The sequence below is a fragment of the Pteronotus mesoamericanus genome, unplaced genomic scaffold (genome assembly GCF_021234165.1).
Source record: "Pteronotus mesoamericanus isolate MK-2021 breed Mesoamerican mustached bat unplaced genomic scaffold, CSHL_Meso_final scaffold_232, whole genome shotgun sequence".
In the NCBI taxonomy this organism is placed as follows: Eukaryota; Metazoa; Chordata; class Mammalia; order Chiroptera; family Mormoopidae; genus Pteronotus; species Pteronotus mesoamericanus.
The window spans coordinates 2,118,169-2,144,457 of record NW_026555311.1 but is presented as its reverse complement, the minus strand read 5'-3'; the positions used below and the strand labels follow the sequence as shown (position 1 = coordinate 2,144,457).

The 26,289-nt window shown below is 42.8% G+C and overlaps 1 protein-coding gene across 3 annotated transcripts in view; it reads left to right on the top strand.

Annotated features, from left to right (window-relative positions):
* The window catches only part of WDR37 (WD repeat domain 37), a 64,242-nt gene extending 47,008 nt beyond the window's left edge, over positions 1–17,234 (top strand). For all 3 annotated transcript variants that reach the window (XM_054591588.1, XM_054591586.1, XM_054591587.1), the window contains exons 12-14: positions 10,166–10,300; positions 10,754–10,868; positions 14,431–17,234. In XM_054591588.1, the coding sequence (XP_054447563.1) occupies positions 10,166–10,300; positions 10,754–10,868; positions 14,431–14,562 (382 nt within the window). In that variant the 3' untranslated portion in view covers positions 14,563–17,234. The remainder of the gene's footprint in view (positions 1–10,165; positions 10,301–10,753; positions 10,869–14,430) is intronic.
* The last annotated feature ends 9,055 nt before the right edge of the window (positions 17,235–26,289 follow it).

The window sequence follows — 26,289 nt, the reverse complement described above, 5'->3', positions numbered from 1 at the left end:
TTTCCCACTAAAGAACATTTAAAAGAAATTCTGTAATATCACCTGATGTCCAGCCCCAGCCCATATTCAGATTTATCCTTCTTGTCCCCAAGTATCATTGATGCTTTTAAAAGTTTTTAATTAGGATTCATTAATTATATTTGGATAGTGTGTTCTTTGGTCTGTTTTTTTCCCTTTTCTCTTTAAATATATTTCTAAATTTTATTACTGATTTTTTAGTAGTTTAAATTACAAAAGTAATAGTAAGACATACATATTACAGACTTATTGAAAAGTTCTTTGGTCTGCTTTAATCTAAGGCAGTCTTCTACCCATTTTACTGTTATTTTTTTTATGACATTGAAGTTTTTTGTGAGGGATCCAAGTTTGTCTCATGGAATGTCTCACATGCTGACTTTTTCTCATGGCTTCCCTTTTCCTTGAAGTATGTTTTTCACTTTGAAATGAGTGAAGTGACACTTCGTGACATATGAATATCTTCCCCAGAGACCTTTCATCCAGTGAAAGGTCTGACATCATCAGTAATCCTTGCCCAAATCAGTTGCTGCACTGTTGAAAAGGGTGATCTTGATAATTGTCATTCTTTCTACACTCATTAGCTGGCACTGTTCATTAGAATAGTTGAGGATTAGTATAGACTCGAGGACCTTTTTTCATTTCTGGGGTTATAAAGGCTTTGTTGTCGTAATTATTTTTGATGCTCAAGTTGCTCCAGATTTAGCTGCCAAGTGTACCCTCCTGTGGCTTTTCTGTCTCTTGACAGGATCCTCTTGTCTTTGAGTATGCACTGCTTTCGGCACAGTAAAAGTCTGTCTTAGCCTTACCCTGCACTTTCCTTCCCAACAGTGGAAAATTCAGTAGTCCTCTCACTAAACTCCCTCTGCTCACCAGTTACTGCACGAAGCCAGAAGTGGTCAGAGTTTTGAGGACTGTGTGGAGAACGGAGTTTCATGTGTAGAGACAGGGCAGTCGTACTTGTGTTGTCCTTCTAGGAGACAGTGTCCATGGACCTTTACTTTGCAGGCCTGACTGGCCTGTGCAGCATGGATGGGAGACAGAAAGACCTGTGGGTGAAGAATCAGGGAGGGCTAGTGTCATATCTGGAAAGTGAGGCAAAAAACGAAGAGAATGGAGGCAGCTGCTTTTATTGAGTCCTTGGTGTGCATCAGGCACAGTGAAAACTGGGTCTGACTTGTTTAATCCTTGCAGCAAGTCTCTCCCTGTTCTATGGAGGTAAACTGAGGCACAGGGAGATCAGGTAATTTCCTGAAGATTGCCCAGGTTCTAGGTAGGGCTTGAATTTTAAGCATGATTCCAGAGGAGTCTTTCTTGGTGTTATTTAAAGAACCATTTAGTCATACTCTATTACAACTTGCTTTATTTGTCTGAGAGATTTTATTTATCTTTTATGCTAAAAGAACCAGGAATTTATGTATGTTACTGGAAGATGGTGGAAGAGCCAGTTTTAGCTTTGTGTTTTAACAACAGGTTTTTCTCATCTATCTCCCTCTGATTATGGAGTACAGGAGATACTGGTGTCATGTTTAAAATATCTATGTAATTTGTGGCATATTTTTGCAGCTGATAGATACAGGAAATAATGGCTGTTTTAGAGAGAGATGCTTATGAGTAATGGAACTGGTTGCAAAGGAGTTCTTATTCCTAATGTGGACGTTCGGCACAGTTTCTTAGGTTTGTTTCTCTGCTGGGAATGGAAGTTGCTTAGAGTAGATGTGGAGTTGTGTCTGTCCCAGGGGCCTCTCCCATCCGGATCTCCCAAGATATAAGTTGATGCTACATTAACTATAGCTATGAGGTCACAGGAACTTTTAAATGAAATAAGACGTATGTACAAGTAGAATTGTTTTTCAGATTATTTACATTTTTACTTATGTTAGGATGAACTAGCATACTTTATTGGTGTGTAGATAGAAAAATAAGTTTTAAAAAATTCTCTGTTTAATATGAATTGATTGCAGTAATATCAGGGGGATGTTTTCTTTTTTCAAGCCTTTGAGAATTTGGCAGGGACTGGCTAGGGGCTGGTTTCTCGTGTCTCTTTTCCACTCACCCGGTCACGGCTGCACCAGGACCCCAGGTCAGGCCTCTGCCATCTCTGCTGGGGATGGCCTGCGCCTTGTGAGAAACCACGCTGCGTGGTCAGGAGGTGAGGATGCAGGGTGCTTTATTCCACACTAAAGCACCATCCTGTGTTCTGTCAGCAGTAAGCCTCTAGAAGTAACTGCAGTTTGGAAAAGCAGGAAGTGAGACATTTTACAGTCTTCTGTTTAGGACTCTTAGTCAATAACTGTTGCTTTTTTTTTGTCTCTGGTGTGGGTTCTGTAGGTTCGTGCCCATGTGGCCAATAAACCTGTAGAATTACCTTTGCAAGTAGACGTGAGTGTGTCCCTACACAGAGGCACCCTTTTTTTTTTTTTTTTTTTTTTTTTTTACAACCGAACATGAGAGCCTAATTCTTACGGAAAAGCAGAGGAGTGGTTGATCATGGGGGCGGGGTAGAGGGGGGGGAGGGGGAGAGAGAGAGAGAGAGAGCGCGCGAGCGAGCTGAGACTGAAATCCAGTGGTTTCATCTGAAAAAAAAACCCAAACCTTTATACAGTCATTGTTTTCACCTGATGCTCTTTGTTCAGCAGGTGGGTTGACTATTTGAAGGAGTCTGCTTGGGTAGCCTGCCTGCCCTTTTGCTGCGCTTTGGTGCCTGCTCTTTTGGGGTGGGACTCCACACACAGGCCATTCCAACACCATCACCCTGGGGGCTATGGCTGTACAGACATTTCTACAAGAACTTCTTACTGTAATGAAACTTATTTTTAGATTAAATCCAGTAACTGCCCTTTGAAAGGAATGTGAGACATGCCCATTTAAATTGTTTTCTAATAGGAGGACCCCATTCCTGCCTCCCAGCACCAATGCCTTCCCTGTCGAGCATGGTAGAATGTCTCCTCTCCTCCCCCACCACACTCTTTTTAGTTTTGTTTTGTTTCAGTTACTATAAAAAGGGACTGACGGTTGAGGCTGTCACTGGGTCATTAAGCTTCCCCGTGGGTGGCCGATGACTCTAGTTCTCTACCCAACTGATGGTATTTACAAGTGTGAATAAACTCTGACATTGAAAACAATCTGAAGTTAGCTCAGTATTGATAAAATAGCTGAGAATGCCAAGTTTTTTCTTTTTTGCTTTAATTTTTTCCATATGCTTGTAACTCTACTTCTCCATGTGAATTTCAGTACTTTCTTCTAAAGAAAACAACACCACATCTAACAAGACAACATTTTAAAAAATCAGTTAAAAAATAACAATGGTTGCTTTAAAGTTATGACATTTTCATATGCATTTATTTCCAAATGCCCAGGGGAAAAGTACTAAATACTAAGGTGTAGACCACGTACTCTGAATTTCATGTTGTGCTATTAAGATTTTTGTGTGCTTTTAAAAAAGAGAGTGTGTTTTGACAGCATGACATTTATAACCAGGTGGTGGTTGATTTTCACTGTACTGAATTCAGTACTTGGTCATTGAGTCGGGTATGTGTGGGCCCGTGGTGGAGGTGGGCAAGTAGTCTGTTGGCACACTGCCACGGAGCTTTCGTGTTTAGTACTAAGTATCTCCCCTGGGTATTTGGCAAGAAACACCTATGAAAAATGTCATAACTTTAATCATTGTAATTTCTCACTGATTTTTAAAAATTGTGGTAGACTGCACTTGGTTTGTAAATCCATTACTCTTTGTGATTGGTTTTAAACCCTTGCCTGTGGGAGGAGGAGGTATTGTTCTTAGAGGTTTCTTGTGGGGTGGTCCCAGAAGCCCCTGTGGGTGGGGGTGGAAATTACTGCCTGGGAAAGAAAAGGACTTGTAGGATTTCTGTGGCCTCAAAACTGTATGGAACCTAAAGCCTCTCTCAGCTTCATGTCCCGTTAACCATATGCTTGAAAGTCTGGTTTTATCTTTTTTTAATTAGATAGATTGGAATAATTTTATTTGAGAAAGTTTAGAGACATGTAATTCCTGGCAATTGTTGGTTGGTATCAAAGGTTATCATACAACCAAGGACTCAGACTGACAGTGCAAACTCCAGTGTAGGCCCCTTTCACCCATGTCCGGTTTTCTCAGCTTCGTTAGCGTAGATGCACCACCCAGGTTCTTAGAGAAAAGGAATAGCAGCAGTGTTAGCAGAATGTGACCTAACTTCAGTGGTTGTGGTAAGGACTGTTTCTGGAAGGGTACTTTGTATTAATTAGTGGATGTTTGTCTTGTCACGGAGATGAGTAAGGAGACATTAGCAAGTATAGTGTGCAGCTTCAACTGCTGGAGTGTGCATTTGCACCTCGTGTATGTGGACACAGTGGTGATTTTCAGTAAATGGGATCATTTTGCAAGTCTCATTGTATTTCATTGAGAGAAGGCTTGAGGTCCTTCTGTGACAGCACCTTGGAACTACCTCATTCCCTCCATCTCTGCTTCTAAGAAGCTTGTAGTTTGGGTGTACAGTAATTTACTTAATCAGTCCCCTGTTGATACTTTGATAAGTTGTTTCCAACTCAGAATATAGCTTGTAAAGTTAGAGGAAGGTTAATATTTCTCCACTTACCCTTCTAAAATTTCTCTTAAGAAGGGCTGATCAGTACCTAATAAAATAAGGTCTTCCAGGAAAGTAGTGTGATTAAATCCCTCTACTTCTCAGCTTTGTCAGGAGCTATCCAGGTTGCTTCTCGTTCATTGAGATAACGTAGAAACAAATTGTCAGGTTATTAACAGGTGAAAAACTTGCTAACTGCATTGTTAGAGACTCATGAAGACAGACATGAGCTGTGTCTGGACCAGGTTCCCCGTGTTGGCAGAAACCACTGAGCAATGATGTGAAGTGGGCAGAGCGGGGAGGGGAGCAGCTGCCAGAGGTGGAGCCTGTCTTTGGAAGGATAGTGGTGCTCATGGTCTGTGTGTTGAGGCCCTGCACTCCGGGAGCCCAGGGGTGCTTGTATCACCTGGTTGGCACCTGTGCGTGCTCCCTCTTAGCCACATGTGGGAGCTGTGGGGTTCTGACTCCTAACACCACGCGGGGACTTGAAAGTCAGTCCTCAGAGGACCAGTATGTACAATATGTGCTTTACACTTGAGCTAGGAAAAAACCAGGCAGCTAAATGAATAAAGAAATGCAAGGTGTTGAAGGATTGTGATAATAACTAATTCCGAACTTGTGAAAGTTCGATTTTACTCATAGTCACCTTCCCTGTTTACTTGCAGAACACAGGGATGCTTCCTGTGGCCACATGATTCTGCCCCTTTTAGTCTCTTTCAGTGAGCAAAGTCATACTTGATTTGAAAAGTAGTTGTTTCTGAGCATAGTTGCTGAAGTAGCAGAGCGACTTCTGTATCAGTGGAGGTTAGTTATGGTTTATTTTATACATACACATATATACCTATCTGTATACAAGTCATGTTCTGTGTAGCTGGTGCCACTTCTGATGGGCATGCTCACACATATATACATAATCTGCATATATATCACAGTTCTTGTGGCCCATGTCACTTCTTTTTTTAATTTAATTTTTTATTTTACTTATTTATTTTTAGAGAGAGGGAGAGAAACATCAGTGTGTGGTTGCCTCTGGTGCGCCCCCCAACTGGGGACCTAGCTGGCAACCCAGGCACGTGCCCTGACTGGGAATTGAACTGGCAACCCTTTGTTTTGTAGGCTGGCACTCAATCCACTGAGCCATACCAGCCACGGTGCCCATGTCACTTCTGATGGGCATCTGTACACACATATATACCTGTCTGCACATGTGTCACATTCCTTGTATCCCATACCACTTCTAATGGGCACACTCATACACATATATACTTATTTGCACATGTCATGTTCTACGTAGTCTGTGTCACTTCTGGTGGGTATGCTCACATACGGTTTTGAAGCACATTTGCACACAATCTCCGGCTATAAGGGCCTTTAGCTCCTGTAATGCAATGTTAGGTGGTCACCCCTAACTTGAGTGTGAGCAGCACTTCCTCTCTTACCAGTGAAGGAAAGATTCTCCTGGGACTGGTCACTAAACACCCAGGGCTGGGCGCGTGGTTCCCTGTAACGTCTTTCTTACCAGTTAAAGCCACAGTGACCCTCCTTCAACTTTGCAATTTTTGGCTAATCTAGTATATTGGAGAATAAAACACTTGCAGTTCCTTTATATATTTCTGACTTTCATTTTCTAACTATTCTGATGAATAGGGCTTGTCTGTATCACATTACCTTCAAAGCTGATATGAAAGTTTTTTCCTTCTGGAAGATTAAAAAAAGAAAAAGAAACCTTTGAAGTTCTTTCATTCACAGTTTCTGTACACAGACTCACATCATGGTAATGTTGAGACATTGGCTGTTGTTAAGCTGATGAATACTTTAATAGGCAAAGTTTGGGACTCAGAAAATAAGAGTGGAAAGTCTGGTGATTAAAACCAGAGAGATCATTCCTTATCTAATTTAAATGGAATGCATTCTTCTCAGATTTCTGTAAAACTATTGCAGTCATTACAAATATTCAAACTTTTGGTTGACTGTTTCATTGTTCAGTAAGAATGAAACAAGGACCAGTTTTCACAGAAAGGAAGTCTGAGTCTTCCTTTGCAAGCAGGATATTGCAAGCAGGAAATCAGCATATAACTCTTACTCATTTAAACTTCTCTGTAATCATTTTAAATGAGGTTGTGTGGCACTATCATCTTTGAATAATTTGTGGAAAAGAGTTCATAATTAATAGAATGTTAAAAAAGAGAATTTAGCCAAGTTAACTGAATGTACTGCTTTGTTGCACTCTTAAAGCCACTTTTGGAGCCCTTCTCCCTGGCCACTAGTAAAGCTGGTGACTGCAGGGGTTTTTTGAGAGAACTGTCAGCAACACGTTCCAGCCACTAGACTTAGACTGCATGTGCTAAAACTGCAGCGCATTTCATCAAAGCCAGGGCCGCTGCCATCTTTTCCACTAGGATGTAAGCATCACCCGGAATGGTTTTACTCTCTCTCTGTTGGGGGTTCTCTACACAAAGCAGGGCCTGGCACCTAGTAGTGCTCAGAAATCCTCGTCAAATGGGTGGTTTTGTAGTTCAGTTCTATCAGTAATTTAGAAAGAAAATCTTTCATTTGTCCTGAAGAGGGTGATGTAGAGAGGAGAGCAGCCAAGTGAGAATAATGAGTAGCTGGCACAGTAAGGTGCCTTAACATCTTTTTTTTTTTTTTTTTTTAAGATTTTCTTTATTTTTAGAGACAGGAGAAAGGAAGGAGAAAAAGAGGGAGAGAAACATCAGTGTGTGGTTGCTTCTTGCGCATCCCCCACTGGGGACCTGGCCTGCAACCTAGGCATTTGCCCTGACTGGGAATCGAACTGGTGACCCTTTGGTTCACAGTCTGGCACTCAGTTCACTGAGCCACACCAGCCAGGGCCTTTTTTTCCCCCTCAATAGTTTATCTATATATTTTAATTTTTTTAAAAAGATTTTTATTTATTTTTAGAGAGAGGGGAGTAGGAGAGAGAAACATCAATGTGTGGTTGCCTCTCGCATGCCTCCAACTGGGGACCTGGCCCACAACCCAGGCATGTGCCCCAACTGGGAACTGAACCAGTGACCCTTTGGTTCACAGGCCAGCACTTAATCCACTGACCCACACCAGCCAGGGCTATCTACATGTTTTTAAAGAGGGGAAGGGAAGGAGACAGAGAGGGAGAGACATATTGATCAATTGCCTCTCACATAACCCCCAACTGGCCACTGAACCTGCAACCCAAGTATGTGCCCTGACCGGAGTCAAACGAGTGACCCTTTGCGTTGTGGGACAATGCCCAACCGAGCCACATCAGTCAGGACACGCCTTAACATCATTTTTTTCAAGGGGAAAATGGAATTTTCTATTCTGAAAGAGAGTCATGTGTGATACAAGGTTGACTCTCCCTTTGAACGTTTTAGATCTTTTTGAGGGACAGTTAGCCATCAAGGAATATTTAGAAATGTTTATTTGGAGATGGTTTCCTGTTCCTCTGAGGTCATATAGTACAGGCTTCTGTGAGTGCCTTAAATTCTGCCAAGCATACATGATAGGAAAGGCCCAGGAGGACACGGTCCCCAGTACCCTGCTCTCTCTCCTGCAGATGGTGTCATCTGATAGATGCCTAGTTTCTAAAACAGTGTGGGAAGGGGTGATGACCTATGGAGGAATGTGGTGACCTGATGTCTTTGTACACAGAGCTCGTGGTCACTACAGGTCAAGTGGCCTGTGCAGGTCTCCAGTGCAGAGGTGTGAGAGCTCTGCCTTGGCTGGTGGGAAAGTGCTGTTGTCTATTTGCCACATCAGCCTCTGCTCGACACACAGGTGTTAGACCTGTGCGTTTGCATGAACACTGCAGAGTACCTGAATAGGTGGATGGCCATTGAGAAGGCCACACTGGTTGCTCCTCAGTAGGCTTTTCTCAGATGGCTCTGTGGACCTGAGGAGACACCACCTGTGTTGTAGGGAACGTTGCCCTGCCTTTTCTGCTCCCGGAATGGAATGCTTGCTTTTCGGTCTGTTCTTCGGATGTAGGAGGATGACTGTTTTGTAGGGAACTACACCTTACAGTAAGAAATGGGTGCTGTGCAGTCGGTTTCTGACGCAGAGCCAGGAAAACACCCTGCTTCAGCATTTCATGGGCCAACGTTTTCCACATCATACATTCTTTTTCTTAGCCATGAAATTCCAGCAGATTGTTATGCAAAACAGTTTTGTGTCTCTGTGTGACTGGGAAGACAGCTGTTAGTCCTAATGAGGAGTGCTAGCATTATAGTCTTTCAGTTGATTGAGACCCTCGGAGGGAGCGGAATGTTCCAGATCGGGCAGTGGTGTGCGGTGAGGAGGTACCGGGCTGTCAGCTGGAAGCACATGCTCGGCTGCTCGCGGCGACAAGATAAATGAGTCTACTGGAGTCTGGCAGAGTCTGAGCGTTTCCAGTGTGCGGCCGTGGCGGCCCTGCTCCCCGTGGGACCCAAGTCGAGGGTGCTGTCAGACGACTGCCTCTGCGCCAGCTTTTTCCTTTGATGGCCCACAATACCTGTCAGGACTGTGATTTATTAAAAACCTAATGTCTTTCAGCATTTCATTAACATAGGGTTTGATGGTCTTTTGTGGAGATTTTTTCCATTAATTTAGCAGAATGTTAACTGAGATTTAACTTGGCCCAGACCGTCTAAAAGCTAGAGTCTGCAGAGCAGCCCAGTGTCATGAGCTGCTCCCAGAGCTCTGTTGGCAGTTGGATTCTTTAAACCTTGCTGTGACCTCTGCATGGACAAGGAATGACACCTCATCCGAGTCAAGCCCTTGCGCTGTTTCACAAATAGGGACTTCAGAGGGGTCACTGAGCTGCTGCTCCAGCTTCCTCTTTTTCCCCTTGGTGTCGCACAGGGGCTGACATTAGGTGATGTAGCATCTGGGGAGGGGACAGGCCTGGTGTCAGCTGGGCAGAGTCAGGGAGACTGCTCAGCCCACATGCACAGGGCACTGCAAAGGCAGTGGTGACCTGCATGCCGGCGGTGGCGGCCAGGTTGAGGCCTACCTGGCAGGGACTCAGTACGGATTTAATGCCAGTGGAGCAGCTTTAGGTCTAAGTCTGGGTTGGATTGGGGTATTCTGAATCTGAGAAGTTTATCTCTTGTTTTAGACTCTTAAGTGAAATAAAAGTAGTTTGAAATTATTGTGAGAAATAAGGAGGATGTATATGTAAAATATATGTTATTTGTAGTTAATTTTTATGCCTCTGAAAATAATATGGCTCTTAAATATTCTGGGAGGCTGTTATTTAGGGCCAGAGTTGTCAGGAATGACAAAATTATTTCCTTGACCACTTCTTTTTATCTTTAAAATTTTTTCCTTCTTATGAGGTATGATTGACAAGTAAAAATTGATTATATATAAGGTGTACAATGTGATGTCCAGTATATGCACCCACTGACATGATTACAGTCAAGCTAATTATCATGTCCAGCACCTCCCGTGGTTACCTTTTCTGTAGGTGTGGTGAGAGCACTTAAGATCCACTCTCAGCAAATTTCAAGTACATGATACAGTATGAGCTACAGTCACCATACTGTACACTAGATGAGGTTCTGACCTTTGTGCTTTACTTGTAGCACCGTGACCTCTGCTGTGTTTACCGTGGGAGATAACGTTGTCTCAGGCAGTGATGACCGCACTGTGAAGGTCTGGGATTTAAAGAACATGAGATCCCCCATTGCGACCATTCGTACGGACTCTGCCATCAACAGGTGAAGGAAACTACTCACTGCTTAGACGTTTACCTGACCTGAAAGTGTTGATTATAGTGCAATGTCTTGTCCATGAGCTGTGGGAAAGTGGTTTAGACTTCTGGGAGAATATTTGTTACTGATCCTCTATGCAATTTCAGTATCCATAAACTCTGAAACTTAGGTGTAGAATCAGGCTGCTATAGTGGGCTTTGAGAGTAAGAATGAGGCAGTTGTGGCCCAGTGTCATAGTGCTTCTGTTTTAGTGACTGGGCTGAACGTGTGAGTTGTGTATAAGTAACTTGGTCTCTCTATCCTACAGTTATAGACACAATACTTTAATACTTGCAGTTTGCTGTTGTATTTGGCATGAAGTGTGCATAGTATGGAATACCTACTGCATCATAACCTGTAAACTCAGAAACTGGTTCTGTCACTGCTTTATATGGAATCTGCTTTGTCTCTTTTTTGCAGGATCAATGTATGCGTTGGCCAAAAAATCATCGCCCTTCCCCATGACAATCGACAAGTAAGATTATTTGATATGTCTGGCGTGCGGCTGGCGCGGCTCCCCCGCAGCAGTCGGCAGGTAATTGTGCTGGTGATATGTGTTCGCAGAGAGCCTCACATCTTCAAGGTCATCAGCAGCCTATGGAAACAACACTGCGAGTCATACATGTGTTTTCAGTTTCCTAATAGCCATTTTAAAAAAGGAATTATTTTAATAATATATTTAACCAAATGCATCCAGAGTAATATCATTTGAGCATGTTATCAATATAAAAATGTTAGTGAATTTACACTCTTGTTTTCTTACTAACTTTGGATGCTAGATATTTATTGCAAATACTTGATCTGTATTTAGAGTTCCTAAAACTTTAACATTGAAAATGTTTCCCAATACCTGAACTGAATATTAGTTTTTAAGTTTAACGTACATGAAATCCAGTGTTTAGTTCCTCAGTGTCACCAGCCACTTTTTAGGAGCTCATTTGCATGTGGGTTAGTGTCCTCTGTCCTGGAAACACAGTTTTACATGTTTGCAGTTGAACTTAGACAAATTGGAAGTATATTAAATGACAAGAGTTCACATGGTCAGGCAGGATTGGTGGTTGTGGATTGTGGTAACTTGTTAAGAAGGGACCCTCCAGTCCCAGCCAGGAACCCTTTTCCGTGGTGGGTTACCAGGGCAAACTCCATTGTAGATGCAACTGTCTTGGTGGTTAGGACTGCTCGCTTTCATCCAGCCTAGATGGTGCAGTGCCAGGGCCTTGAGACTGTGTACACTGAGGTGTTTGCACCACCTGTCAGTTACCTGGGCTGCAGAGCCAGCTCAGACCTGCCGACTTGGTCTCTGCAGGGTGCCTGGGGACATGTGTTTAGATTTGTTCTCTGGGTGATTCCCAGTTTGAGGGGGAATCCCAGAGTGAGTGACATGCTGGCCCCTTCTGTGGGGGACATGGATGTAGCTGCATAACAACAGCCAGCCAGCACCCCCTGCCCTCCGCCCCGTCTCTGGTTGTTGAGGCAGCCTTTTTTCAACTTTTGTGCCTAACTGAGTGAGCCCCACCCCATGATCATTCTTTGCTTTTTTTGGCCTTTTCTGTGTGTCACTGTGATACCTCATTCTTTTCCAAAGAACTCGTTTTCTGATGCTACAGTCTGTGTGCCTGTGCATCCCGGTGCTCCACCACTGAGGCTGCAGTGCGCAGGGTACTCGTGACCCTTGGTGGGGCTGCCCTGGGTCCTCTTCGGGGCAGAGCCTCACCATGCAGTCATGAGCTGCAGGCTGGCCATGCGGAGTTGGGGCTCAGGAACTGCAGACCTAGGCAGTTCTGGAAGACAGTCAAGTGGGATTTGCTGCCAGCAGAGCTACAAGTCTAAGTGGCGCCAACTTTCTGAAAGCGCTCTGTACTTAAGACATGGCTGATTTTTCCCTACATGTGCTATTTGAAGTTAGTTCCTGAGCTTCTTAATTGTGGGTGTGTGTCACAGAAACAATACTCAGAATTAGAGTAACAACAGAAAGGTTCACAGCCCCTAGCAAAGCTATAGTTGTTTGTCTAGGATTTTTGTGTTTCGGTAACTGCTGAGCATCACTGATGTGTCTGCTAAATGCCTCTCCTACACAGTAGGATTCTCTCTCTCTCTTATTAGCTGTGCCTGTGCAGTCAGTAAAATTGCTGTGCAACATGGAAAGCCAGCATTTTCAAACACAAATATATAAGTCTATGGCTTCATTACTTTCAGAATATTTCCCCTCAAAAAATTGGGAGTCTCAGCAGTTCTAGGTGGGGCTGATTCTGTGGACATAACTACTGTTTTAATTATCTGTTAACATTCATCCCTGTTGGAATTGTAGAATTCCGTTGTGCTTGGATTTATATCCTCCTAAAGAGGGGCGTGAAAAGACTTATTTTTATTATTAATGAAAACCACTTCATTTCATTCTGAAATTGTAACACATCAGATGAATCAATACAGTTTTCAGTGTCACAGAACCACAGCTAGAAATCCCTAGTTCATGTTGTCTCAGTTTCCTTCAGCTGACAGATTTATAAAGAAACAATGAAGCTTCGTTGAACTTGGTCACTAGAGCAGCAGGTGCTTATGATACAGAATTGTTTTAACTTTGGGGGCATATAAGTGACGTTTTCCAGAGTGTGGACTGAATAGGCGCTCAGAGGAGAGAGGGTCGTGGTGCAGTGCACAGTGAGAGGTAGGTCTACAGACAGGGCACAGGTCTGCACAGGAGTGCAGAGCCTTTTTTTTTTTTTTTTTTTTAAATACATCAATGTGTGGTTGTCTCTGGCACCTCCCTACTAGGGACCTGGCCTGCAACCCAGACATGTGCCCTGACTGGGAATTGATTGAACCGGTGACCCTTTGGTGTGCAAGCTGGTGCTCAATCCGCTGAGGCACACCAGCCAGGGCAGGAGTGCAGAGCTTTTAATGTGCGTCTGTGACACCAGGAGGGCACAGAATGGTTTCAGAGTCTGCATGTGCTCAGAGCGTTTTTGGGTCATGTGTGTGTGCATTCTGGGAATCTACAGATGAAAGGGTGACTGTCATCTAGCACGGGCTTGCAGCTCAGTGAGGACTTAGGTTCTGGATTGCACCCACATTTGTAGGTGCCGCCTGGACTTCTCCCTCATCCAGTTAGTGGGACCTAATTTCTAGGTTAGTCCAATGAATGCCTTGACTTGATCATCTTTAACTAGTTCTTTCCAGAGGCTTGATTTTTACTGCCAGTGAATGGATGCTTGTTCATTCTCTTCTCGGGTTCCTAACAAAGAAGTATAGAAGATTCCTTTCCTAAACCTTTGTTCTGTGGGCTCCTTTCTTTCAGTGCTTTAATCTTGCGGCCTGTCTAGTTCTCTCTAAAATATAGAGCTAGCAATATCCGTATGTGAATGATTTCCAGAGGAAACTTTTTCCATTCTTTTACTAACTAAATTTCAGTCAGCTGTTTTCTAATCCCGCTTCTTGTACTTCGTCATAGGCTATGGTAACAGCCATTTATTAGAGCAGTGTGTGCCTCTCCTAAGGCATTGCTTGCATGTCTGTGTGTATACACCAAACATAGTGCACTGTAAACTTGGCACATGTTTTGCAGTAATTTTTTCCAACATTCTAGTATTGAACTGGAATTCCTAAAGCTAGCAGGAATCTACTTGAAAGGCCATTTATTTTTTTCTTTTTTTACTTGGCACCAAATGTGTTTTTCTAGCTGTTTTGAATACCTGAACGAATTATTTGTTAAAATGGTATTTGATGTCTTTGAATGAATTTTGTTGAGTTTATTCCCAAATTTACCTACCCTCATTTATTCATTAAAACATTTCAAATTCATTTTTATTTTTTTGTCTCATTGTAGTCTTATTCATTTTCTTACAGAATCATACATGAATTTGCTGTGCTAAATTCATGTTGTGTCTGACCTCATTCATTTGTCGTGACCTTTCCACCAGCACACCCCTGAGAGCCTATTGCCACACTCAGTATTTTTGGCTCACTTTAATCCTGCATGTTAATTGTTTTCCTCTCAATTTGGTTGCTTTGAGTGGTGTAGTTGTTAATTTGGCTGAGGTTTTATAGCTTTTATGCTTGAGGAATAATACACTAATTCTGGTTTGTGTCATTGGAAATAGGGCCACAGAAGAATGGTGTGCTGCTCGGCGTGGAGTGAGGACCATCCCATGTGCAATCTGTTCACCTGCGGGTTTGACAGGCAAGCCATAGGCTGGAACATCAACATACCTGCACTGTTACAAGAGAAATAAGGTGCCGCCACAGTTTGCCATGGACCTGTGACTGGAACAGGCTTTCTCATACCGATCAGCCGTTTTTGTGAGAGCTGGACCCTGAGAAGGGTGATTTGTATATGTCCTTTTCACATTGTACCCAGCTTGCATGAAATGTACAGAACTGTGGTTTTGTTTTTTATCCGTCTTGTCTGTGCTGGCATCCTCTGATCAGTGGGAACAGAGCCCCTCCCTGTAGCACGTGGCATTTGACAGATGTCAGGGGCATCGCACTTGTGTGAGTTCAATGTGAACCTGTGTATTACTGTGAGCATAAGTCTGTGGCATTTCTGGAATAATCCTACATATCTACCTTGTCCTGGGGAGACTGCAGAGCTGTGTTTGCGTTGGCTGATGAATGGCAGGATTAGTAAAAAAAAATTTTGTTTACTTGTGAAGTTGTAACAAGTACTGTTGTGTAATTCATCTTCAGCTCTTTATTCTGTTACAGTTCTGTGAAATTAGCCTGGATTTTAGAAGTAAAAAAATAGCATCAAATGTTGAGTTTGCAACATTCAGAGAGTTTCTTTTGAAAGAAAAATCTGTTCTTTTTATAGAAAATCATTTCAATATCCTGAGGTCTCATATTAGCAAATTCTAAAATATAATGATTCTTGCTAATCACCAGTTTCAGATTGTAAGCAAAATTTAAAGCACTTTAGTTTATAGCTATGGTTATAAACAGTTTTTAGAAGTTTCAAATGACATAACCATTGAATGTGACTTGACCTTTGTAAGAAGGCTCAGCTACCTGAAGACAAAACCTATTTATTTTCTACATCTTGGGTTTGCATATTTCTACATGGGTTCACTTTCTTGGTGGTATTTGAGAGCCAACAATGCAAATAAATGAGTACTACCTCAAAAATAAATGTTTGGAAAACTTGGGAGTCTCACTGTGCCTAGCTAACTAAGCACTTTGGCTTTTAGCTGGAATACTGAATTCAGTTCAGAAGGCAAGAAGGAAACAGCAAATGTATCCTGAAGACAAAAGGCGCTTCCATTAGCTACCAGGGTGGCAGCTATAGCCATAGTTCACAGGTGACAAGATGCTCCGGTCTCCGCTGCCGGAACACCTCTTAGTGCCAACCCTCCCACTGCTGGGCTCGTCACTCTTGCCTTCTTAGCAGTTACTGTGTCTGATGTTTGTGCGTTTGTGTTATTGTTGAGTTATGGTTTTGATAAAGAGACATCTCATTGTACTGCTCCTCATATTTTTAATCCTTTGAATATGTCCACTCAGAGACTGGCTCCTTGGAGAGATACAGGAGGGTAATGTTGAAAATGACTATAGGTGACCCCATTCCTGTGTCTCCTATTTTGTAGCAATGTGGGCTACAGCTCCATTCGCTGCGGTGCAGCCAGACAGTGTGCAGGCTGCCCTTAGGTGGAGCGCCTAAGGCTCAGGGCCTGCAGTAGCTAATCTTTGAGAGTTAAGCCCCGAATCATTGATGATTCTGAAATGATTTACAGAGTCTGGAAGGGAAGAGGGACCAGGAAAAATCAGAGTTGATGTTGCTAACTAAGTGACAAACCAGAAAAGTTTTAGAGTGACTTTATTTTTAAAACTCAAGAATTGGTTGTATTTTTAAAGTGTGCCATCTGCCTTGAGCACACTGAAACAAAGTCAGCCTGTCACTGTGGACCTGAGCACCAGGTTCTAGCCATGCTCTCCTGAGTGGTCTTACGGCAAGATGTCTGGTGGCCACACCTTCCCGACTGCACCACACCCCCAAAGGCCTGAGCACAATGAGTTCTCAACAATGATTTGCCTAACCCCACTCTTGGGTTGCTCTTGCGTTTTAATTTGAACATCTGGGTGTCATAGAATCACTGTTAGGGACATTGAAAAATGTGTACAAATAGCTAAATCAAACTTAAGAACCAGATCTCTGCCGGATTAAAAAATTTGTAACTTTTAAATACATATTTGTGATTGCCATTTAATTCTGTGCAGACCAGCGCCCTTCATGGTCAGCAGCTGCTCACTTTGCTAAACGGAGGGGCCAGCCTCACTCGTGTCCTTGATGGCGCAAAGCCTCATGGTGCTGGAGCAGGTTCCCAGGTGCAGGACCCACTCCTGCTAGCTGCTGCGTGTCCTCTGGTGGGACCCCTTCAGCTGCTCTGGTCATAGTGCTTGTGATTTCAGAAGTCATGAAGGAGATTGGGGGTTGTGTGTGTGTGTGTGCATGTGTGCGAGTTTGCGTGCATGTGTGTGTGTATGTGTGGCTAAAATTGTTATGCGATCAGCCACAAGTGATTTCATCTGAAATAGTGTTTTGAAATGGGAGTTGTTTTGTCCTATATGCTGACATGTCCAGAATTTCATTTAATAATGGAAAGGGGATGTGTGGTTACTGAAAACTGTGTATTGATACAGAACTTCATACAAAATACATTGTTGGACAAAGCAACACTCTTTCAGCCACTGCACATCAGTTTCTGTAGAGTCAAAGATTCTGTACATATTTTGCAACCTGAAGAATCCTATGTAAAATTACTTGTTGCTTAAATGTGTGAAAAACAAGTTTCTTTGGGAGAAAGTGTGCATCTGTAAGTGTTGTGTAGAAGAAAGTGTTTTTTATTGTATTGATATAATTGTTTTTAAGTGTTCAGTGTCTTCATTGCAATATGAAATTCATTAAAAATCCATGTTCCATAATTACTATTGTAAAAGTTTTGTTATTAGGAGTCTCTTTTTATTATTTTACTTTTTAAAATTATTTTACTTTTTTTAATGTTTTGCTTTGGTGCAGCTTTATTAATAGCTACTGAACATCACAATGAAGTAGAAATTGTAAGATTCCTAATTGTAGTAGTGCTCAGTTGAAAATTTTTAATTTTAGACTTAAAAGATCAATTGTGTTAGATTTCCTATCTGTTTGTTAGACTAATATTAAGTGATACATAATTATGTTTCTCCATTCCTGCATCCCATCCCAAAAATTTCTGAAGGAAGTTAATGATACCAAGTAATACAGACATTTCTCAAAGTTCTTCAGTCTCGTAAGATGCTTGAAATTGCAGTGTTAGAAAGTTGACCCCATTTTCTGTGGGAGAGTTCAAATCAGGATCTGGGGTGGTTCCCTGTCCTCCCTTCTGTTGTCACCCATGTGAGAGAAACACTGTGCTGGTTGCAGGAACTGCAGGAGGTGTTTGCATACCAAGTGCCTGCCAGCCCTCAGGCACAGGCATTGGCAGAAATGTCCCACTACTTAACTCTCCTTATTCTTAAAAAACATGTGGTTATTGTTGAAATTTCCTAATTACATCTTCAGTTACATTTAAAGGTTCACATTAATATAAAGAATCAAAAAGACAAGGCTAGTATTGCTATGATGCCATCAAAATGTCACTAAGACGCGTGTCTCCTTTACTATCCATAGATAATTGTTTTCTCTTAAGAAGTTAAATTATTCAAAAAATTGAGACCACCTCAGTTTTATACACACACACACACACACACACACACACACACACACATACACACACACACACATATATATATTTATATATATATAACATATATAGTCCATATTACGGAGGAAAGCTAAAAATGCAATCAGATAAAAGTGTTATATAACTTAAAATTAATTCCAGTAAAACATTTTAAGCATCTTCTGGTCAAAAATAAAATAGAGTAAGCAGATCTTTGGAGCTCTAAGAGTCTATGTGATTGACAGGTGATACCCATTTGTGATTTGTGGGCCGGGGTAGATAGCAACAGAGGAGCAGCATTAGATAGTTTGGTCCAGGCATCTCTAAAGAGATGAGGTCAACCTTAGCCTGAAGGTTGGTGAGGGTGTCAGGGACTGAAGGGGGTCGGTGTGTGGCAAGAGGAGCAAGGGAATGCCACACACACACAGCAGAGGTGTTGAGTGAGGGGAGGACTCTAGATGAGGGGTGAGGGGACAGGCCCTGAGTCATGCAGCAGCCTTGAGAAGGTCAGGTTTGCTCCAGGCGTGCTTGCTGACTTACGGAGATGCACGAAGGGGTCATGAGGAGTCATGCAGGTAGGAGACGTGGTCGCAGGATGTGCTGGTGGTGGCATGGTGGAGGAAGGGTGCGGGCTTGAGGTCTGACTTGGAAGGAGACCAGAATGTTCTTCCTGGAAGGCATGGCTGTTTATTCCACAATTCTGGTGCATTATAGAAAATGCTGTTACTGGGTGCACACACAGCTTTGACCTCAGGCGTTCCTTAGTTACCCAAAAGATGTTTCCAGTACAATTTAGGATGTTTGAGAAGGACTTTTCCGTAAAGGAAATGGTAATGGGATGTGTTAGGAAATTTTAATCACTATTTAGAAACATTGGGTTTAAGTGACCTTAGCTAAATGTGTTTACTTCCTGACTGCTGGGCCACCAGGATGCAAGCACTTCCTCTCACACTCTAGGTGCCACGTCCGCCCGTCACCCTCATGGGTTCTGAGTGAGTGGTTATTTTATACTCTATCCAACCCATACGGGGCCTTTCAAGACCCTCCCCTGAAAATTTTGGAACTAGGATTTAGAAAGTCAGACTTTAATAGCTTCCTCTGAGTGAAAATAATGCAGATGTGCTAAGAGAAAAAACTAGAAGTAGGTGCTCAGCAAACTGCCTTTCAAGAAGATGTGAAATGTGGTTAACGGGATAAGCAGTTTTCACCAGCACACCGTTTCTGAGGGAGCTTCATGAGATACTATGAGGAGAGTAAGTCATGAAGGAATAGGTTCAAAATGGACAAACATCCCAGCAGACAGCCATATAAAATAGTGTCTGGAGCCAATGGCTTATTTTATTTTATTTTTTGGAGTAAGGAAAAGATTATTGATGAAGAAGGCACCAAAGAGCTGGGAGACCTAATAGTGCCTCTCAAATTTATCTAGCTCATTGGACTAGGTTAAGAGTTTGTAAGGGTTTAGGGGGAACATGTATGCAGCAGTGCTGGTAGGGAAAATTTTAGTTGGAGGACCCTGGAGCTCGCCCATTTACGTTAAGGGGCGTGAGCACTCTGGATCTTCCGGGACAACAGATCCTTGGCTTCTTTTTTAAAAGAAATTTACAATTGATTTTAGAGAGAGAGAGGACAGGGTGGGGAAGAGAGAGAATAGAGAAACTTTGTTTTTCTGCTTATTTATACATCCATTGGTTGGTTCTTGTATGTGCACTGACTGGAAATCAAACCTACAACTTTGGTGTATTGGGATGGCACTCTTAACCAAATGAGTTACCTGGCCAGGGCTAGTTTTTAAATTTTTAAAACTCATTGAACTGTATCACCTAGTACCTGAAAAGTTCTCATTTAATGCTAGTCACAGAAACAAAGTACCTGGTGGGGAACAACTGACAAAGAGAAAAGAGGCTTGAAATTACCCATGAGAATATAGTAACACTTTAACAAAGACTTTAAAAAAAACATGAGAGACCATGATGTATAAGAATTAATAGGATGTGTCAGTATTGTAAAAATGTCAGCTCTCCCATGTTGGCAAGCAGATTAAGTGTAAATTACAATCCAGACCACCCCAGAGTGTTTTGAGGTATTTGACCACCTGATTCCTAAATTTATTGGAGAGTGGAAAGGCAAGGGTTAACAAGATGCCCAAGAAGAGAAAGGAGGAAGAAAAGGAGAAAAATAGACCTGGCAGGCTGTGGTCCCTAAAGTGTGCTATTGGCCCAGGGAATGGAAGAGCTGCCCAGTGGAACAGAAAGCCAAGTTGATCCTAAGAAATGTGCAAACTTGAAATGTTCCTGCTCATATAATCACAGATCACTGGAAGAAGGTGGCCTATTTAAGTAATGGTTTTAGTGTGCTGCTGGTTATCCATGTAGAGAAAATAATGAACTTGGATCCCTACCTCATACCAAAAGTAAATTTCCCTATTATATGTTAAAGAAAAAACATGAACTTTTAAAAAAAATGATATTTTTGTGACTTTGAGTTTATTAAACAACTATCTAAAGATGCATTAACCATACTAGAAAAGATTGATAAATTCAAGCATATTAAAATTAAAAGATGATAGGACTCCTTAGGGTGAAATGATAAGTCACAAATTACAGTTGCAACATATGTAATATGGAAAAGATTAATATTCAGGATAGTAAACAAAACGAAATTCTACATGTTCCTAGGAGAATGGGACAGACGTGAGTAGGTATGGCACAAAAGAGCTGAATAGCTAATAAATGCAGAAATTAAGAAACTGAAAATTAAGGCCAAAAGGCGTTAGATTGGGAGAAGCTCTGTCAAACATACAGGCTGTTGGAATATTTATATGTACTATTGGTTTGGATATAAAAGAGCAAAGTGGAAAACACTAAGTCGTCGTGTGTACGCTTCCTGCTCCAGTAACTACTGTGGGTAGAGTTAGAACATCGTTTGTTGAAGTCTGGTGTCTGGAGACCTTGCAAGTCTGTTCAAATAAAGGTTTCTGGCTCCAACTCCATAGCTGCTGACCTAGAACCTTCAATAGGTTGCAAGAATCTGCACTGCAGACAAGCTCCCAAATGTGATCTGCTGTCCAGTTTGAGAGCCACTGTCCTGAGGAATCTTGCACATGCACATAGGGGACACAGGCAAAAGTGTGCTGCCAAACTGGGACACCCTGAATACATCGACAGAGACTGGTAAAGAAATTGTGGTATGTCTACACAATGGAAAATTACAGACCAGTAAAAATGAATGGGACGTAACACACAGGCGGCTGTGTGCAAGTGTCGATCTTAGGATCACAGTGCTGAATGAAGACACAAGCCCCTGAGACTATGCTCAGTGTGAAGCTGTTTTTACAAAGCATGCGCAAGCCCAACCACACGTGTCTGACTATGTTCACGTATTTTGGGACATGGGATGAACCCCCAAAATCGAACATGGCATTCTCCATGTCGGGTGCGAGTGGGGGAGGCAGAGGGGAGGGTGGGAGGCAGAGGGTGGGATCAGTTACAGGCCCAGAACACGCAATGTCCGATTCTTCATTTAGATGTGAGCTCACAAATCTCTGTTCCAATATTCATCTTTCTTAATTGTCATTACAAATATTCCTTTAATGCATCTAATGTCATTAAAAAAGTGATATAAAAATCCTAAAGAGAAAGTGTATGTTATTTCAAACATGGGTAAAGTGAATGCTGATAAAATGGGGGATTTACTGCAATGTTTAACCACATCTGTTTCAAGCTTATCATCTAATGTCTGTGCATAACCATATTTTATTCATTTCAGGTATTCTTTTTCTACTTACGAACGGTGTTGTTATTCTAAAATGTCTGATTTTCAGTTGGTGTGTATATTCCATAGGAGTAAATGCAAAGCCAATTTTGTTCCAGGATTATGTTCTTGAAAAACATAGTCACTGAGGAAATTGTAAAATGGCGGTGTTACACTGTGTCAAAATTGGGTTGTTTTCAAATATGTTTTGGAAATCCCAGCTTGAAAATGGGAAATGTAATAAGGATTTCGTTTACCAGGTGCGATCATAAAACAGTAAAAATGTAGTTTTCTTATGTTACTCATAAACTGGGCCTGAAGATAATTTCAAATCCAACAGACAGTCCAAAAACTGTGTTAAGCAGTGCCCATATATCAGAATAAGAATTTTTATTTTCACAGTCTGTGTTTTGGGGGGAAAACAGCATTTTAAACTGTAAGTTAAATTTATACTTGAGTAAGCCTTGGTGGTTTTGTTTCTCAAGAATGTGTTCTCATCTGAGTTGTTGAATGTACTGACGTTAGGTTGTTCATATTATTCCCTTGTTATGTTTTAATATCTGTAGAATTTGCAGTAATATTACTGACACTCCCTCCAAACCTCTGTCATAATATCAGTAGCATCTCAGTGTAATTATGTGCTACATTTTTTTTTTACCAAAATGTAGATGGTAAGATTTGTCAGGAGCCGTAGCGTGAGACCTAACGCAGGACAGTCCTCTGGAGATTCTGGGTGAACGGCTGACGAGGGGTGTTTCGGGAGTGAAAATGACTTGACAGAGCGTACTTAGCCGGTGGCATCCCCCAGCGTGTGCATCCCACTTTACACCAATGCAAAGAACTGCTTGCATCATCCCCCCCGCCCTCCTCGCCCCCTGCTCCCCGGCCTGAGACCTCGCCGCCCACGCTCCTTGTAGCGCACAGCTCGGCAGCACCCGCTGCGGCTCCTTCCCGTCTGTCCTAACCTGAAGAATGCAACTCTGGCGGTTCCCTGCTTACTGTGTCAGGGGCTATTTCATATTGTCAGTAAACTTCTCTAAATCTTGAAAAACTATTTTTAATGTATGAAAACAGCAGCACACATTTTTCAGCTCCTAAACAGCCAGTACCATCGCCTAAATCAGTTTGCCTAAATGTGGAAGTGCTGAATTCCTGTGATGTGTCCGGGCCGCATTTCTGTCTGACCTCAGAAAGTGGATGTCATCGTCCCCTCCTGGCCACACAAGAAGTTACGATGAAGGTCATCGCAAGGACACTGAAGCACGATGAGAGGGTTCCTATAGCAGTTATTAGTGTTTTCAGATATCATTGGTGAAAGTCGCCCTACTCAGCAGTGTCTGGTTTTAATCTGCACATTAGTCCCTCTGCAAACTGCTGCCTGGCCAGGAGGCTCATCTGTTGTTTGACTGAGTGGCTCTGCGGTCTCTTTGTGGGAGGAAGAGAGAGAAGGGAAGAGAAATACCTCCTGCAATCTCTGCCACTTCGAAACCACTGATCCTGGCTGATAGGAGGGACACTTAGCTGGCCTGCACAGTGGACAGGCTGGGCATAGGGCTGCTGGCGGAGTCTGCAGGGCCTCTTCAGTGGTAGTCATCTTTGTTCTTAAGCTCCTTCCGGAGCTTCTCCCCTTCTGATCCACCTGCAGGTACCAGCGTCCTCTTCCATCGCATGCATGTACATGCATGGGCATATATGCACATGTGTGATGGAGGTGTGCACATGTGCAGGCACGTACACAATGAGTTGCAGTCACACATGCATAGGCATGTACATGCACATCGATGGAGGCACACATGTATAAATGAGGGAGATGTGCACATGTGATGGAAGCACATACATGAGTGGGGATGCATACATGATGGAGGCAATGCATACGGTGGACACAGGCACACAACACGATGGAGGCACATGCAGGCATGCACATCCACAAATGATGGAGGCACATGTGCACACTCACAAGGATACGTGCACACACGGAGACATACATGCTCAGAGCCCAGGCACAAGCACATGGAGACATGTACATGCACATGCACACATATAATGGAAGCACATGAATACATGCATAGGCACACGGTGCAGGCACATGCACACACATGGAGATACCCACAGGTATGAACACGTGATGGAAGCACACATGTGCAGGCATGCACACTCATGCATGGGTTTACTTGCACACTCATGCATGGGTTTACTTGCACAAACATGCATACATGGCAGAAGCACACAAGTGCACATGCACACATGATAGAAGCATGTGCACACATGAGGGAATACACAGCCATGCATTCACATGTGGCAGAGGCCTCCCTGGCTTTTTCTGCTGCAGCTGCAGATGACTATTTCACTTCCTTTTTTTTTCCTTCCTCCCAGGTTTATTCAGGTGCAGCTAAGAAATAAAACGTGTATTTAAGGCATACAGCTTGGTGATCTGATATTTGTACACCCCGGAAGCAATCACCACGCTAAGGTTAGTGAACACCTCCATCCCTTCATGTAGTTACCTCTCATCTTTATGGTGAGAACACTTAGATCAAGCTCCCTACTTGGGGTCAGCTGGTCAGCGCCCACAGCTTCACCTTAGCATTAATTCTGCTTTGCTGAGGAATGTCTCATATTCACAAGATCTGAGATTAAGATGTGGACATTTTTGGGAAGGGCATTATTCGTCCTATCTCAGCTGGTATGCATTTTGAATTACTCCTTAAATCACTCCCTTTCCATGAACTAAGTTAATTACATAATGTTTTATAATCTCCACGTACTTCTAAGTTCTTCAGTGTGTTTACAGCATGTTATCATCTGCCAGACTTTGTAGTAAGCTCCTTGTTTTACACTCTTTAATCTTTCACTATTCTATGAAAATAATATTTACTAGCCTGTGTTCTCTCTCTTTTCCCCTTCAAATCAGACTAAAGTTTTTTTTAACAGGAACAAGGCATTCTCTGGGTCTCAATTTCCCTATCTTTAAGTGAGTTGGACATTCTGTTTTTATTATGATCATCAGAATCACAAAATGTGGTCTTTGTTTTAAGGAGATTTGCAATATAAATGGGGAGGCAAGATATCTCTGCAAAGGTTGGAATTTTTTTGCAAGATTGCTTGTAGTATGCTATTTGACTTTTTACTGACATCATCAGTTTTCAAGTTCATGTGATAAAGAATTCAGCTAAAAATATTAATCTAAATGTAGGACCCACACTTTCTGGGCAATATCTTAGCACATAGTTGCAGGAGGGGCAGACTAGGTGGTGAGGGGGATATTGGAGTATTGGTGGTGGCGGCTTCCTTTCAAGTTGTGTTCAGGCATTCGCTGCAATATTCAGTAACTGGGTGGGAACGAAACAGCTGATCTGATTACTTAGAAGTTTCATAGTTTCCTAGTTCTTCCTGAGGCAGTTCAGCAGGTCCCTTGTCTCACCTACGCTGTGTGACAATTGAGTACCAGAGAAGCTGTGAGTGGGGGCCCATGGTGGAGAAGCGAATGGCCCTTCACTTGCAGCTTAAAATACCACAAATAAAATGTCTTCTAGGCCCTTAAAGCACCCATTTATCTGGTTTTGTGATGAGATGAATGCCATCTCTCATTTTATTTCTTCTATTTTGCTCTCCCAGGCTGAATGTCCCCTTATCTCTGGGAAATGGTCTCTACTCCAATGGCACATTCACCTGCCAAGTGACAGGTCCTCTCACACTTGGCAGCCGGCCCTTGCCTTGCATTCCCTTTTCACCTGGCTCCTCCCCGTCCCTGCGGACCATTCATGTCTCATGACTGAGGACAGGGGCTCTGGCTCGTTGGGTGTGTGCACTGGCTCCTTGAGTCTGGGCTCCTGTGTCGGGTCCCTTGCTTGCTGGAGTGTAATTGGCCTGTCAGGGCAGAAGGGGGCAAAGTGGTGGCCACCCACATGCTGGGCCTTCTGGTATGTGTCCATATGTGTATTGACGTGAACAGTACTGGTCTTTAAGCAGACACACTAAGATTATATTTTTATTGATCTTTTTTCAGCCCAGATGAATCCCAGAGGAAAGCTGGTGAAAGATGTCTCAGAGTGTTGCCCGCTCAGGGGTGGTCTCGAGAGGAAGGAACCAGGGCAGTGGGTTGACTTGATGTTTGAGGCCTGAGAGTGCAAAGAAAATGTGTGTGTGTCTTAGAGAGAGGGAGAGGCAGGTTGAGAGGGGGAAGTGACAGAGAGAGACAGAGACAGAGAGAGAGACAGAAGGAAGGGGGTGGCAGGCAATAGGGGGCCTGAGTATAACTGGCGGGGCAGGAGGGGTGTGCTGAGGCGGGGACATCCGCGGCCGGGGGAAATGCAGTGGCTTGTACAGGCACAAAGACAGGAATGAGGAGATGCTACAGGGATGGGACAAATGGTTACCTGGCACTTGCTTGTTGATTTCTTTTTCATGTCACATAATGCCTGGCACACTTTTTTTGAGATTTTTGTTTGTTTGTTTAGCATTTAGCAGGTACACATCAATTTTTTTTAATTGAGAGGTTGTGTTGGTAATCATGAG